Source organism: Coccomyxa subellipsoidea (assembly GCF_000258705.1).
Source record: "Coccomyxa subellipsoidea C-169, whole genome shotgun sequence".
Taxonomy (NCBI): Eukaryota; Viridiplantae; Chlorophyta; class Trebouxiophyceae; family Coccomyxaceae; genus Coccomyxa; species Coccomyxa subellipsoidea.
In genome coordinates, this window is record NW_005178021.1 from 925478 (window position 1) to 938758 (window position 13281).

The window sequence follows — 13281 nt, forward strand, 5'->3', positions numbered from 1 at the left end:
CTGATTGACTCTGGTCTTAAGAGCAATACAAACAAAATATGGTAATTGTAATTGGTGACAGCACCGTACTCGTCATACTATCACTGGTGCTCAAAACATCTGGAATGCTAGGGCATTTAACCAGGCACTCATTTGCAAGCAGTCACTCTGCGCAGCCTGGCATCTAGATCTGTAAAAAGGCTCTAACACTTTAGCAGAGCACTGTTAGGACACTGACAGTTGTGGTATGTGGATCTCCACCGTGTGTCTGGCACTTTCCCAATTGTTGCAACTCCTAAAATACTCATTTGCATGACAACAGCAATCAGGCAAACCCCAGGTTGCGTCTTTGTCATTCTAATCAAATACAACCACTTTGATATGCTGCATAATGAACCTAAGTCCCAACGTGTCTGCAAACAAATGCATGCACGAGGGGCTCGACTATCTGCCTAGAACTGCTTTGCTGAAATGGGTCAGTCTAATGATTGTGGGCCACAATAAGTATACAAGCTGCTGTGAGGTAGCACCTCCCTTTCGGTACTCGACAGAGACATTGTTTGTTGCACTCTGCCCTCTGTGCCATGCCCCTGGAGCCCACTTGACTGGGCCCTGTTCAGGCCTCAGGCTGACCGGCGTGAGCATGCATGAGGGCCATCTCGTGCGGCGGGGGCAGCTGCTGCTGCTGTTGCAGGGCATGCAAATGCTCGGCCACCATGTGCTCGGGTGCCTGCACATCCCAGGTGATTTTACCATGATGCATGACGTGCAACTTACTGTCCAGCAGCATAAACCATTGCACATCTGCATCTCCAGGAGGGATGCATTAGAAGGCTTCATCTTGAACACAACTCTTAAATTTTGAAGCCAGGAGCAGGATGAGCTTGGCGGGGTGTCGCACCTGCGTGGCGTACTGGGGCTGCTCCATGTGCTCGGGCTGGCCCATCTGCTGCATGTCGTGGCCCATGTGGTGCGCGTGGCCGGCCAGCGCCGCCTGCTGCTGCGCCAGGTGGTGCGCGTGCGCGTGCTCCGCCGCCAGCTGGTGCTCCAGGTCCGCCGGGTGCGCCAGGCCCTGCATCTGCATCTGCACTCCACACCGTCCCACGCTCACAGACCGGCCAATACTCCCAGTAGGCAGTCACACTCGAGAGAGGAGTGAAGGCGGCAACTAGTCACCAAGGAGGTGCATGGGCACCAGCACCTGCTGCATGTCGTGAAAGACGGGGCCGCTGGCGTCCATGTGGAGCGCGTGCTCGTCCGGCTGCTGCTGGCCGCTGTCAGCCGCGCGCGACCGCCTCTGCGCAGACGCCAGCGAGTAGCATGCCTGCGCACGTCACATCGCGTCTCTCAGACACAGCAAATGGAAGTGTTACACACCAGTTGATGGGGTGCAGCACAGAAAGCAGCAACACGGAGGCCAAGCAGAAAAGATGTGGATAGAATAGATGTGCTGGGGAGAGAGGTGAGGTGACGGGTTCACACCTTGCAGTAGGACTGCAGGCCGTCGGCCGTCATCTTGGAGTGGTAGAAATCGGCCTTGCCCTTGGTCTCGTGGCAGCGCCTGCACTCCTTGCTCTCTGCCGGCACACGCCCCGCACTGCGCTCCTCTGCTGCTGCGCTGTAGCAGGCCTGCACCCAACGGACTCACTTTAATGAAATTGTGCTATATTCCCTCAATTTATGCACAGAAAAAAATGCACATTGGTTGACAGCCTTTAAAGGTGTCCATAATGATGAACATTGCAAGTTCGTTTGAACGCAACATGCACAAGTTCAAGCAGGGGTGTCTGGAAGAGTTTGTGCGCACCTTGCAGTGGGAGTAGAGGCCGTCGGACATGAGTTTGTTGCGGTAGAACTCGGAGGAGGACTTGGTGAGCTGGCAGCGCTTGCAGACCTTGGCGGGCACGGTGCGCTGCTCCAGGGGCGCCATGCGCTGCCGCCTGTTCACCGCATCCGCCGCAAAGCAGGCCTTGCAGTTGTTGTACAGGCCGTCCGGGTTGGTCTTGTTGCGGTAGAACTCAGTGGCCTGCTTGTACGTGTTGCAGCGGCGGCACTCCTTGCCAGGGACCGTGGGCTCCTGCACAGGCAATAACAGAGCAGCTCAAGCCAAATTGCACCCTCGATGCAGACAGTCCAAACTCCTTCAGGCACCCAGTCCAGACAGCATCCTACATGGTCAGACAGTCGATGCGGACTTGATGTCATCCTGCAGTTCAGTTGGAGGTGTCAGAGGTGCGATATTGAGAGGTATTCGCACCTCTACGCGAGGCTTCTTCCTGCGGCGCTCGGCACACTGAATGGCATCGCACGCCTTGCAGCGGCCATCGTACCCGTCAGCGTTGGCCTTGCTGCGGTAGAATTCCGTCAGAGGCTTGTGCTGGTTGCACCGCCGGCACAGCTTGATGGCACCACTCGCTGGCGCCTGTGACACCAAATTTCGCTCATACTCACCCTTGTAAAGAAACCATCAATGATAGTGTGAATTGTGACAGGCAGTTATCCAGTCTGAGAACACCAGCATAGCACAATCATGGTTGCGCACATCTGCAGGCAAGGCAGCAAAAGCCAACTAGATGGAAGACTGGGGTCATACCTGTTGCAGTTGAGTGTTAGGTTGGCCCTGGTTGTTATGGTACTGGACACCACCGTTGGCAATGGCAGCTGCTGAAGACCCATCTGCCTTATTAGGATCTTGTCCTGCCTGCTGCTGCTGCATCTGAGCTGAAGCATCCCAGCTTCCCGGTGCGATGTGTGGGATGGCAAAGTCCCAGGCTCCAGGTGCTGCAACAGCACAGTTAAATCAGGGCAGTGTGAGAGAGATAGACAAACTACAGCTCCAGGCGTATGATGGGTGCACGCTGCGCATCTGTAACTCACAAACGATGGAACAGTTTTCACGGCACAACCTATGCCTGCACTTTGCTAAGAACAGTGGGAGATGTAGAGATCACGATGAGAGCTCAGAGGGGGAGTTGCTGCTCTGCGGCGACAAATACGCCACAGGATGGCAGGATCATGAAAGCCCCACGCTTCCTTTCTTTCTGAACAGCCACATATAAGTGCAGGCGGGTGTACGGGACAAAGATACGAAGCAAAGATGCTCACCAGATGTCTGGCCGGTGGTCGCAGGGGTAGGGGTGTTCTGTGGCGCCTGGTGGAGGAGAGCGCTCGCGTTCTGCAAAATCTCGGCTCGCAGGCTCTTCATGCTCTCAACCTCCAGGTGCTTCTGCCAAGCCTTCTCCAGTCCGGGGACGGAGAGGAGAGTTGTCTCCAGTGACAGCTTTATCTCCGCCTCAGCCTCCAGCTTCTGCTTCTCCCAGGCCCAGTTGTCTGCCTGTCCGGACGGTATGGGCCCCAGCTGGGCGAACCGTTTTCCGCGGAGCTCCAGGGACGCCAGGCGGTGCTGCCGCACGAGGTCCGCCTCCTCGGGGGTCAGCTCGAGCTCCGCCAACCGCTGGTCCACGTACCTGAGCTGCTCCATCGCCATAGTGGGCAAGCGCCCAGCAAGACAGCTGAGGAAAGGAAACAATTCGAAATAGGGTGAATGTTGAGATAGGGGAGTAGAAGGCTTTTGTGCTCTCCCCCTTGTTGCTTCCCTTTTTCTCTCTCCTTACCTCTCGATACTTCTGTTCCCCGTGATTGCAGGGTCGCCGTCAGGAAGGGCTGAAACCCTACTCCTGGAGTCGTACATCCAGTCTGCAGATCAGGAGTTTGCCTCCCGGTCCCATTGTTGCAACTTCTTGACTTGTAAGCACTGCCGCATGCCGCCACACGTGCACATCAAGTGGCTGATAATGATCATGATCGATCATTATACTTTAGTATCATACTGGGATGATCCCTGCATGGGGGAAGTGACTCAAGTGGCACCATGCCTGGCCAGGGAGCAATGCCGAGTGAAACCACAGGTTGCAAATTGCACAGTGCAGCAGCCAGTAATGTGCTAGCATGTGACGGTAAGGAAACCCCCGCTGAAGCAACTTTTTATCCGGGTTACATGTAGCAATTGCGCTCCAGTGGGCGCACTATCAGACAAAACAAATGCATGCTGCAATGAAACCTACGCCTGTGCGTTCTGTGGGGCTGTCAAAGCGCCGACAGGTGACCTCTTGCAAACCACAATACAGTTGCAGAGGCTTTCTCCCCTGACTGGTACCCCGCCATCTACTCTTCCTCCTGTTCATCGCTCTCTTTCAGCTCATCCAACCACGTCGACACATCCTTGACAGCCTCAGTGTCATTTGTGTTGTACCTCCAGGCTTGCAGGGCCGCTCCAGAGACAACCTCAGCCGCGTGCAAATCAGTGAGCAGCCGCCGCAACAGCCTGCACAGCAGCCAGCCGAGTCTCGATACGGACACATGCCTCAGCCGAGCATCGCAAATGCCTTTAAAGTAGAAAGAGAAAGGGGCAAAACGTGCAGGGAAAGGGGTACAGAAGCAGGCTCACCCTTTCCTGCCTGCGCTCTGAGCGAAGAACTCGACTGTGGCAGCAATGACTGCCTGCTGCAAATCCTTTGGACCCTCCGCCCCGGACGCTTTCCGCACGACCTTCACTTCAGTTGAAGTTTCCGCCAGCGCTGGACCGTCCAAATTGACCTCCTGATTGAGCAAAGACCAAGACTCACATCATTGTCACTCTCCTGGATAATGTGACATTTGCTGGGAGGGCCTCAGGCATGCATGACGTGGGGGCTCAATGAAAAAGAGGCACGAGAGAAGCAGAGCGCCCACCTTGCCATCCCCCAGTGATGACTGAAGGACTTGCAGAGTGACAAAGCGGGAGAACTCTGGCAAGCTACATGCATCGCTAGCGTCCTGATCCATCCATGCAATTATCTCATCCGCAGACTTCCCCTATTGCAGCATCCAAGAAGGGGTTAATACACTGCAATGCTACTGCTACTGCTATTGTCCTTGCAACAGTGAATAAAAGGCTGGCTGCGCAGAAATGCAGGATCTCACCTCTTTGAGGGCGCCTGGCAGGTACTGCTCTACGCCAGCAAGGGGGTAAAGGAATTGCAGGCCCTGCTTGACCAGGAGCTTTGGCAGAGCACCAGCGTCCTCACGTTCGTACTGCAGAAAGAAGGATTTGAGTCAGGTCGATCCTGCGTCTTTTTCTTATTATTACACGTTTTCCTGTCCTTATGGACTAGGTACGTCAAGGATCCTGTATTAAACAAGTAATATTCCAGGGCTGCAGCGTAGGGCCAGGAATCTGTGCATTGACACACTACACTTTGCACCAAGGAGCAGGTGACTCACGGAGGGCATGAAGGAGGTGAGGTCGAGGCCGGTTTCTCGCCACGCCTTGACGGTCTCCTGCACACTACTGTCCTGCCGGAATTGCGAGAGGGCAGCCGCAATCAGCTTCACTGCTCCATCCATATCCACCAAGACTGCACCAAACAAATAATCAGCATGAGTTGCCGAGCGACAAACTTGTCACAAACAGTCTAGTCTACCATAGGAAGTACTCTTTTCACATGCTGCAAAGTGGCAGTTGCAACTAGACAGGAAAGGTGACGGAGGGGAGGTGCACCCGTGTCTTCCCCTTCCTCCCTGGGCTCGGCATCTGGAGACTCTGCAGTCAGCACATGCTCTGCCAGGCTCTTTAGGCTCACCACTCCCTTCGCGGCCAGCGTTCCGATGGCTTGGCCTACCTGCGCAATGATTTCGCTGCGTCAGCACGCCAATGGCTCACACACTGCTTTTTGCAGCATGGTCATGCGCGCGCACCACTACCACAGCATGCTCTGGCTGCTTCCTGTACCAGCAGAGTACAAAAGAAACTCACCAGAGTGGAGGCGAATGGCACATCTATGATGGTCTGGTCAAGGCTGTCTAGCACGACTTTCAAGGCGCGCTCCACTACATCACCCTCCACCACACTCTCAGGTGGAGTGGTGATCCTGATGAGCAGATCCTGCGTACATATGAACATATGATAAGCACCAGCTGTTACAGGTTGACAGCTAGGTGGTGAAAGCGCCTCAAAGAAAGACGACAGCTGAAATCCCCACCAGGAGTTCATTCCTGTCCACGTTCTTGGCCTCAAACGTTCCATTGAAGAAGCCCTCTATGACCACCACAAAGTCAGCCCTGTGCTGCTGAAGCTCCTGCACAGTACAACATGATATGTCAGAAGCACACACGCAGGAGATTACCACATAATTGAAAGCATTCCAAAAAAGATTGCCAGGGCCAGACTGTGTGCAAAAACTGAGACAGTGAGCGGACCCGCAGGCTGAGGACCAGCTCCTTGATGTCAGCGTTGCTGAGGAACTCCTTAGCCAGCAGCTTGGCGCGGCCCTCGACCACCTCCCTCGGCAGCTCCTTCATTTCCTCCGCCTTGGGCTCTGGCTCCTGCGCTGGCGCCGCAGCGGGTGCCGGAGACACGTCCCTCGCAGGAGAGGGCGTCCTGCAGCGGCAACTCCAGTGTCAGGCCTCCATTGTACTCATGTTCAGGTCAGACACCTCACCCATCCTGTCTCATCCTCACAGCAATCATGCAAGCGATTGGCTACAGCTTTTCGCAGTGCATCGATGTCACAGATGTCTGCGCCGCACCTGAGGCTGGATCCGCTGGCACTGCGGGCGCCGGCGCCGGCGCCTGCGGCCCCGGGGCCGCCGGGCCGCAACGAGACGGTGGGCTCGGCAGGGGATGTGCGCGGGGCGCCGCCGCCCGGGCGCAGGCTGGACTGCGTCAGCCACTCCTGGCTGGGCGCCCGATTCATTGGGCGGATTGGAGCGTCCACCCTGTCGGACCGCTCAACAGGTCGCCTGCGAAAGCGCCAGACCAGAACGTCACGTTCCGCACTCTGAAAAGTGATCAAACAGCATTGCATGCGACAGAACTTCTTCGGTGCAGGGGCACTTTTTGGTTGTGTGGCGGCATGGGAGTTGTGGTGGAAAGGGGCGCACTGCGGCAGGGGGGCGCGGTCCATGGGGGGCCCTCCCCGGCGGCGGTCGCCGCGGTCGGGCATTGGAGCCATGCGCTGGCGCTGCAGCTCCATGCGCGCGTCCTTGTGGATGTCCTCGATCTTCTTGGGGCCCTCCACCTTCCTCCGCGCCACCCAGTTGTGCGCCCTCAGCTCAATTACATCCTGCAGTGCATAGCATCCCTCAGGCACTACAGTCTGTGCTCCCTGAGTGCACCAATCCCTGTGGATACAGGCTGTTAAAACAGCAGCCGGTTGAATGTTCCCAGAGTTGAAGGTCGGGCAACGTCCAAGAACAATCTCACACACCTGCACCATGAACTTGTGGCGCGACTCCAGCTTGGGGTGCGCCGAGAGTCTGCCGAGGCGGCTGAAGTAGGCTTCCATGCGGTCCTTGTTCTTCGGATTGGCATCCAACGGCGCTCCAATTGTGACTAGCAGCTTGACAAGGCACTCAACGTCCTCTGCTTTAATGTTCTCCACCTGCACCAGCACACCACCCAGCATGTGAACACTTGTCTCCCTCAGAAAGCCACATCCTCTCCTCAGAAGGGTTCTAGAATGGACCCGTACCGTCACGCTCCTTTCTGCACACCATGACGTTCAAGGCGGTCATTGCGTTTTCAAGCTACAAGCAGCGGCAAGCAGACAGCGCTTCTTACCTCTCCGAGAAGCGTGAAAATACAGCTGTGCATGATCTTCTCGGTGAGCATTTTCTGTTTGTACAACTGCCCAATGAACTGGATGTTGCCAAGGGCACGACGGCGGGCCTGCAATAAAGGCAATCCAGCATGATCCTCACATTCATGGATTGAAGGTCCTCTATTGATATGCAGCTGATGGAACATGCAAGAACAGAGACCCCCATTGTAGCAGAACATGCAGGACTGGCAGGCAGCAACGCACCTTCAGCTCTAGCTGGGCGGCTAGGCGGTCATCCCGCTGCTTCTGCTGCTTCTCTTCAGGAGTGATCTCCCCATCCTCCTTCTCCTCCTCGTCCTTACCCTCAGCCTGCAACCCAGATATGCAGGGGCATCAAGAAAACAGCAGCAACCAGGCAGGACAAGAAAACTCCAACATCAGCATGACTATCCCTAGAGTGCTCTTATGCATTTAATCTATCACCAATCTCACCTTTGCGTCTGCCTTCTCCTGCTCGGCCTTCTCACGGGCCTCCACAGCCTTCATGGCGGCATCTCCCTCCTCAAACTCTTCCTGGCACTTGTTCAGCAGGATACGGCGGAAGGTGATCTCCTGTGCGCCCTCCTCGCCCGACTCATCCTTGAAGCTCGGCAGCTCCTTGTTGAGGTCGAAGCACAGAGTCGCGTAGATCTCCGAGAAACTAGGTTCGCTCAGGGCCTTGTCAAACACCTGGAGCACACATGCACAATAATTTTAATGAGACACAAACAAGCAAGAGGTCCAATGACATAAAACAACCGCCAAAATCCAGGAAATAGCAAGAAGGTGCAAATGAAGCCCCACAAAGGAGGGGAAGGAGCAAGCAGCACCTGGTCTATGAGGCCCTGCAGCGTCCCAGGACTGGTGATGCCCACAGCAATTATCTTGTCCCTGATGGTCTCATAGTTGTCCGGCGTGATCTTGTTGAGCATGGACTTGAACTCCTTCTGCCTCTTCTCCTCGTCAGGATCTTCACTGACAAGGAGTCCAAGCTGCACAACGCACACATTATTCAGTGGTGTGCCTGCGAACACCAGGTGTACAAAGTACCATGTGCAACACAGGCATATGGGGTTGGTAGATGACATGAGGCAGGCAGGCAGACCTTGTATCGGTTCTCAGTCTTATGCAGCATTGCAGCCGCGCCGCCATAGCCCCGTGGAGGCCCGCCAAAGCCACCGCCCTGCATCCCTGGGGGCGGCGGGGGAAGCTGCAAGCCGCGCTGCCACTTGGCACCGTCGATGCCCACCATGCCGCGGCCACCGCGGCCGCCCATGGGCGGACCCGGGCCCATCATGCCTCTGCCACCCATTCCTGTACACACACCACACCACATGGTCACGGATGGCCTTGATCTGTTTTAATTATTTTCTATCACACACCCAAGTCGGCTAGTCCTCCAACACGATGAGACTGGCTTGTTCATTTGATGCAGCTTGTTAAGTGAATGCAGCAAAACAGGAGGGCGGAGCAGTGCTGACCTGGTGGGCCGGGAGGTGGGCCCATGCCGTCAGGGGGGCGCATGGAGCCGCGGTCCCAGCGCTTGCTGTCCAGGCCAGGGGCTCCGCTGGGGACCATACCGATGCCCGGAGGTCCCAGGGCCGGCGGGGGGTGCCCCCCGCTGCCGCGCGGACCGCCCCTGTCAAAGCCGCCTCCCGGGCCAAGACGACCGCCGCCGGCGCCGCCGCCGTCGCCGCGCTGCACATCACTGTCGTCCAGGCCCGCTGGCACGTCTGAGCACTGGTGCTGGTAGGTCAGCAGCCAGTCCCGGGTATACTTCCTGAAGGCCAGAGAGAGTAGACTTCAGGCGCAAAACAAAAGTAGCTCTGAAGTATCCGAGGTTGCTGTTCACATTCCGCTATGTTGACAGCCTTTATGGCGAGGATGCAGTTCTGCACTTGCGGAAAATGCCTTACTTGCGGCCGGACGAGTCATCCACAGAAGCCCGCGCAGCTGCACTCCGTTCAGCAGCAAGCGCAGCGCTGGGGGTCGCCATGCCTTCAGCCGCTGCTTCCCAGTCCTCAAAGCCATCCGCTTCCTCCTGCACAAGGCAATCAATCTGTTCAAACCCCATGCAGTAAGCTTGAAGCACACATGCCGAAGAGTGATGCAAGCAAAGTCGATCTGTGCCAGTCATGCATCAGACCAAAAGAGCCAGTGCACAGACCTTGGTAGCCTCTGCCTTTGCTGGTGCCTGGGCAGCTTTGTCGGAGGTGGCTATCTTGAGCACCGCGTCCTGGTCACTGTCAGGCTTGGGGGGCGGTGGCGTCACAAAGGCGTCCAGCATGCTCCCCTTGGTGCCCTCTGTGTCAGCCTTTGCCAGGAACGCCTTGCGCTTGGCCTTGGCGTTGACTGCGTGTGCTCCACCCTTCTCCCCAGCTGCCTCGGGGCTGCCCTTAGGCTCATCATCTGCACAAAGCAGCAATCAGTAACATGATCACGTAAGGCCCTGAGACAACGATCACATGCGCACATGCATATAGGTAAAATTCACATGCATGGGGCAGAAGGTATATCTGTGAAGGCACGCACCCTTTGCGGCTGATAGTTCTGCGTCCTTTGCAGGCTCGGGGGTCTCAGAGGGCAGCTGAGGAGCTGGTGGCTGCTGCTCAGCAGCTTCCTTGACCGCCTCAGCTGCACTTGCAAGATCGGCACCGGCCTCAACAGACACCTCGCCATTGCTTACAGCAGCTGCATCGTCAGGTCTCGCGGCTGGCGCTTCCTTCAGCGGGGCCTTCTTCTCGGCCTCTGTCGGGGCCGCCTCCTCTGCCACAGGTGTCACCACAGGAGCTGGGGCCTTCGGCTCAGCAGATTGCGGCGTTGCAGGCGGCAGGGGTGACGGTTTCTCTGAAGGGACCGCAGCCTTTGGCACTGGCTCTTCCACAGCCTCTGTCACAGCAGGCCCCTTCTCTGCAACAACTTGCTTCGGGATGACTGCTGCAGCAGTACCGCTCCCAGCGGTCACTGGCTTGGGTGCAGGGACCTCGGGTGCAGCCACAGTCTCCTCCTTTGCAGGGACCTGCAGCAAGCAGGCACGAAATCAGTTGCCAGCAACACATGCATGTGTGTCTTGAGCCGTTGTGTTGCAAGCATGTGGTGCAATGCAGCACATTGGGTGTGGGGTGTGCCCACACACCTGGGGTTCTGGGACAGGCATCGGAGGCAGTTTTGGCGCTGCAGCCTGTTTCACGCGTGCTGCAACCGACAGCATGGGCGCAACAGGATGTGCAGGGGCTTTTTGCGCATCCTTGGCAGGGGCGCTTGCCTGCGCCTGCTCAGCCTTGGCAGCAGCGGCAGGCCGTGTGATGGCAGGCAGCGTGGCTGCCGGCTGCATGGCTGCGGGCTGCGTGGCAGCGGGTGCAGGCTTGTCCTCTGGAACAAGGAGTTTCTCGGGGGCCTTAGCGGGAGCGGCTGGCGTCGGCGCAGGAACAAGCTTGTCCTCAGGAACCTTCATGGCAGGCCTGGCGACGCTGACCGAAGCAGGCCCATTCTGCGCCGGTGCGGCTGTGGGTGCGTCAGCGGGTTTCTCGCCACGGAGTGATGCCGCGGCCATGGCCAGGACAATTTCTGTCTTGCCGGCTGCTCCTGCACCAGCTGCATCAGGAGGCTTGATGATGGGAATTCCCCGCTTCTCTGAAGGCGCAATGAGCGACGCCTGTTTGGATTTTGCGTCACCTGGAGGCTGCCTCCGGCTGGCCTCTGACAGCGACCTGACCGCCGCACGCTTCGCATCCTGTGCATTGGCCGTGCGAGGACGGGAGGCAGTCCCGTTTGCACTGGCAGCAGAAGAAGCTGCAACACGTCACAAAACAGCCCTCAGCACAGGCGCATCTCTCACGTCTGACGAGTCCGCTGGTGCTCACAATCAAAGAACACAACTTTGAGGAGAAGCTACCACTGGCAGGAAAAGTGAGAAGTGCGCACATATGTCCACTGGCTTCTGAGTTGTCGGGTCCATGATGACCAGTGGGCGCTTGACAGCAGGCCGGGGTGTTGGTGGTACGTACGGTAGCTGCTGTGGCTGTTGCGGCAGCTGCTGCGGTGACGGCTGGAACTGACCCCCCATCATCACCCCGGGAGGGACAATCCTGCAGATTCAACTGCTTTCAACCTTGGATTGTCACGAGCGGGCAAATTTCGGAACAGCATGCTTTTTGCGATCACCAATGTGGGATCCATCGATTCAGAACGCACCCATGGGGCCCAGCATGATAGTGCTGTGGCATGAAAGGGGGCTGATTTGGCTGCCCCTGGTGCCCTTGCATCATGATTTGCTGGTAGGCGTGCATGCCTTGAGGACCCTGCGTGTGCATGCCCGGCTGCATTGCAAGGCCAGCTTGTGACACCTTCGCGGCATGTTGCTGATGCTGCATTTTGGGCTGCTGCTGTTGTTGCTGCTGCGGCTGTGGGGGAATCCCATGCTGGGCCCGACTCTGCATCGCACGAGCACCAACAAAGTGAGCATCATGATTGCAAGGTTGCAACGCATAGTATTTGTTGAGCTACTGGCATCAGGGAAACATGGCCTATGTGGTCTTACCATGAAAGGTGCCTGGGGAGCATTTGCTTGCTGCCCTGTGCCGAACAAGGGTACCTCGTTGAGCTGGATGCTGCCAAACTGAATGGGAATTGGCGCGCCTCCCACACCTGATTGGCAGCAAAAAATGACTTGGTAAAATTACATGTTGTGGTTGACGTAAAAAAGCATGCTATGCAACAGGTTGAGACAACTTCCTTCGGCATCCAAGACCCACAAGACTGCTACCTGGTGGGAGAGACGACCCTGTTGTTCCATACTGCTGGCCCTGTGCTCGCTGCCCACCAGCGTTCAAGTACTGGGAGTACTGGGGCGCATGCACATCTGCAGGAAGCAATAGCATTTACATCTACACTCTGCATTTTGGCAGAGATTAAGCTGATCTAGCCTCCACAATCGGCAGATCTAAAGCCCGCAGTGAGGCTCCAGAAGGAAACGTATCCACACAACTCGTTGTCCAGAGTCACCTCTAAGTAGCCCCTCTTTGCAATGTACATGCATATTGAAGATCCTGGGTCCGACTCAAAGCAACTAAAACAAAGCGTAATTGTTGATTGATGCTACGAAATACGGCTTGACATCATCATGGCGGACAGCAGATTTTCAGGATCCATCAGCTGCTGGGAGCATACCAGGTCTGCGTGGCTGTTGCCCCGGCATGATCCTGTCATAAGATTGGCCTGTACGACCTCCACCTCTGCCTCCACTGCAAGGATCCACAAGCATGTCAATTCTGCGACTCAGGGCTAGTAGGAGAAGCTGATTGCTGGCACACTTGGCTGCTAAAACAAACAAGGCGGTAAGTAATTCCAATTAGCACTTACTTGCGGCCTCCAGGGCCATCGGTGCCTCTTTGAGCTGGACCAACACCACCGCCTCGACCTCGAGAGTATGCGTTCTGTCCCCGCCCGCCACGAGAGTGGCCTAAGTTTGCGTTGTTTGAAGGACCGCCTTCCTGCCCACTCATGCCCTTGGTTAGGGCGTCCTCTTGATAGTCTACCAGTGAATTCTCTGATATATTGGCAACGCTCTATAGATCAGGGCAAATTTCGATTTTATGGCACCATTGATGTGCTTCTGCAGGGAAGTGGGGCTGTGGGTGACTGGATGTCCAGTCGATGGGGTGACTGACTGGACCCTCAAAGT

At 56.6% G+C, this 13281-nt stretch overlaps 2 protein-coding genes across 2 annotated transcripts; both read right to left on the reverse strand.

The window, feature by feature from the left end:
- Window positions 1–595: 595 nt before the first annotated feature.
- On the reverse strand, window positions 596–3466 carry COCSUDRAFT_60093 (hypothetical protein; the record flags this gene model as incomplete). Its single annotated transcript, XM_005643278.1, has 8 exons — window positions 596–709; window positions 881–1063; window positions 1181–1303; window positions 1462–1608; window positions 1787–2056; window positions 2237–2401; window positions 2573–2760; window positions 3085–3466. The coding sequence occupies 8 exons, from the start codon at window positions 3464–3466 to the stop codon at window positions 596–598; spliced, it is 1572 nt and encodes a 523-aa protein (XP_005643335.1).
- Window positions 3467–3957: 491 nt separating this feature from the next.
- On the reverse strand, window positions 3958–8686 carry COCSUDRAFT_31629 (ARM repeat-containing protein; the record flags this gene model as incomplete). Its single annotated transcript, XM_005643279.1, has 15 exons — window positions 3958–4303; window positions 4427–4578; window positions 4711–4833; window positions 4942–5052; window positions 5242–5375; window positions 5519–5639; window positions 5774–5902; window positions 6000–6095; window positions 6217–6397; window positions 6547–6759; window positions 6901–7082; window positions 7227–7400; window positions 7580–7714; window positions 8043–8288; window positions 8429–8686. The coding sequence occupies 15 exons, from the start codon at window positions 8684–8686 to the stop codon at window positions 4144–4146; spliced, it is 2415 nt and encodes an 804-aa protein (XP_005643336.1). The 3' UTR covers window positions 3958–4143.
- Between the last annotated feature and the right edge of the window lie 4595 nt (window positions 8687–13281).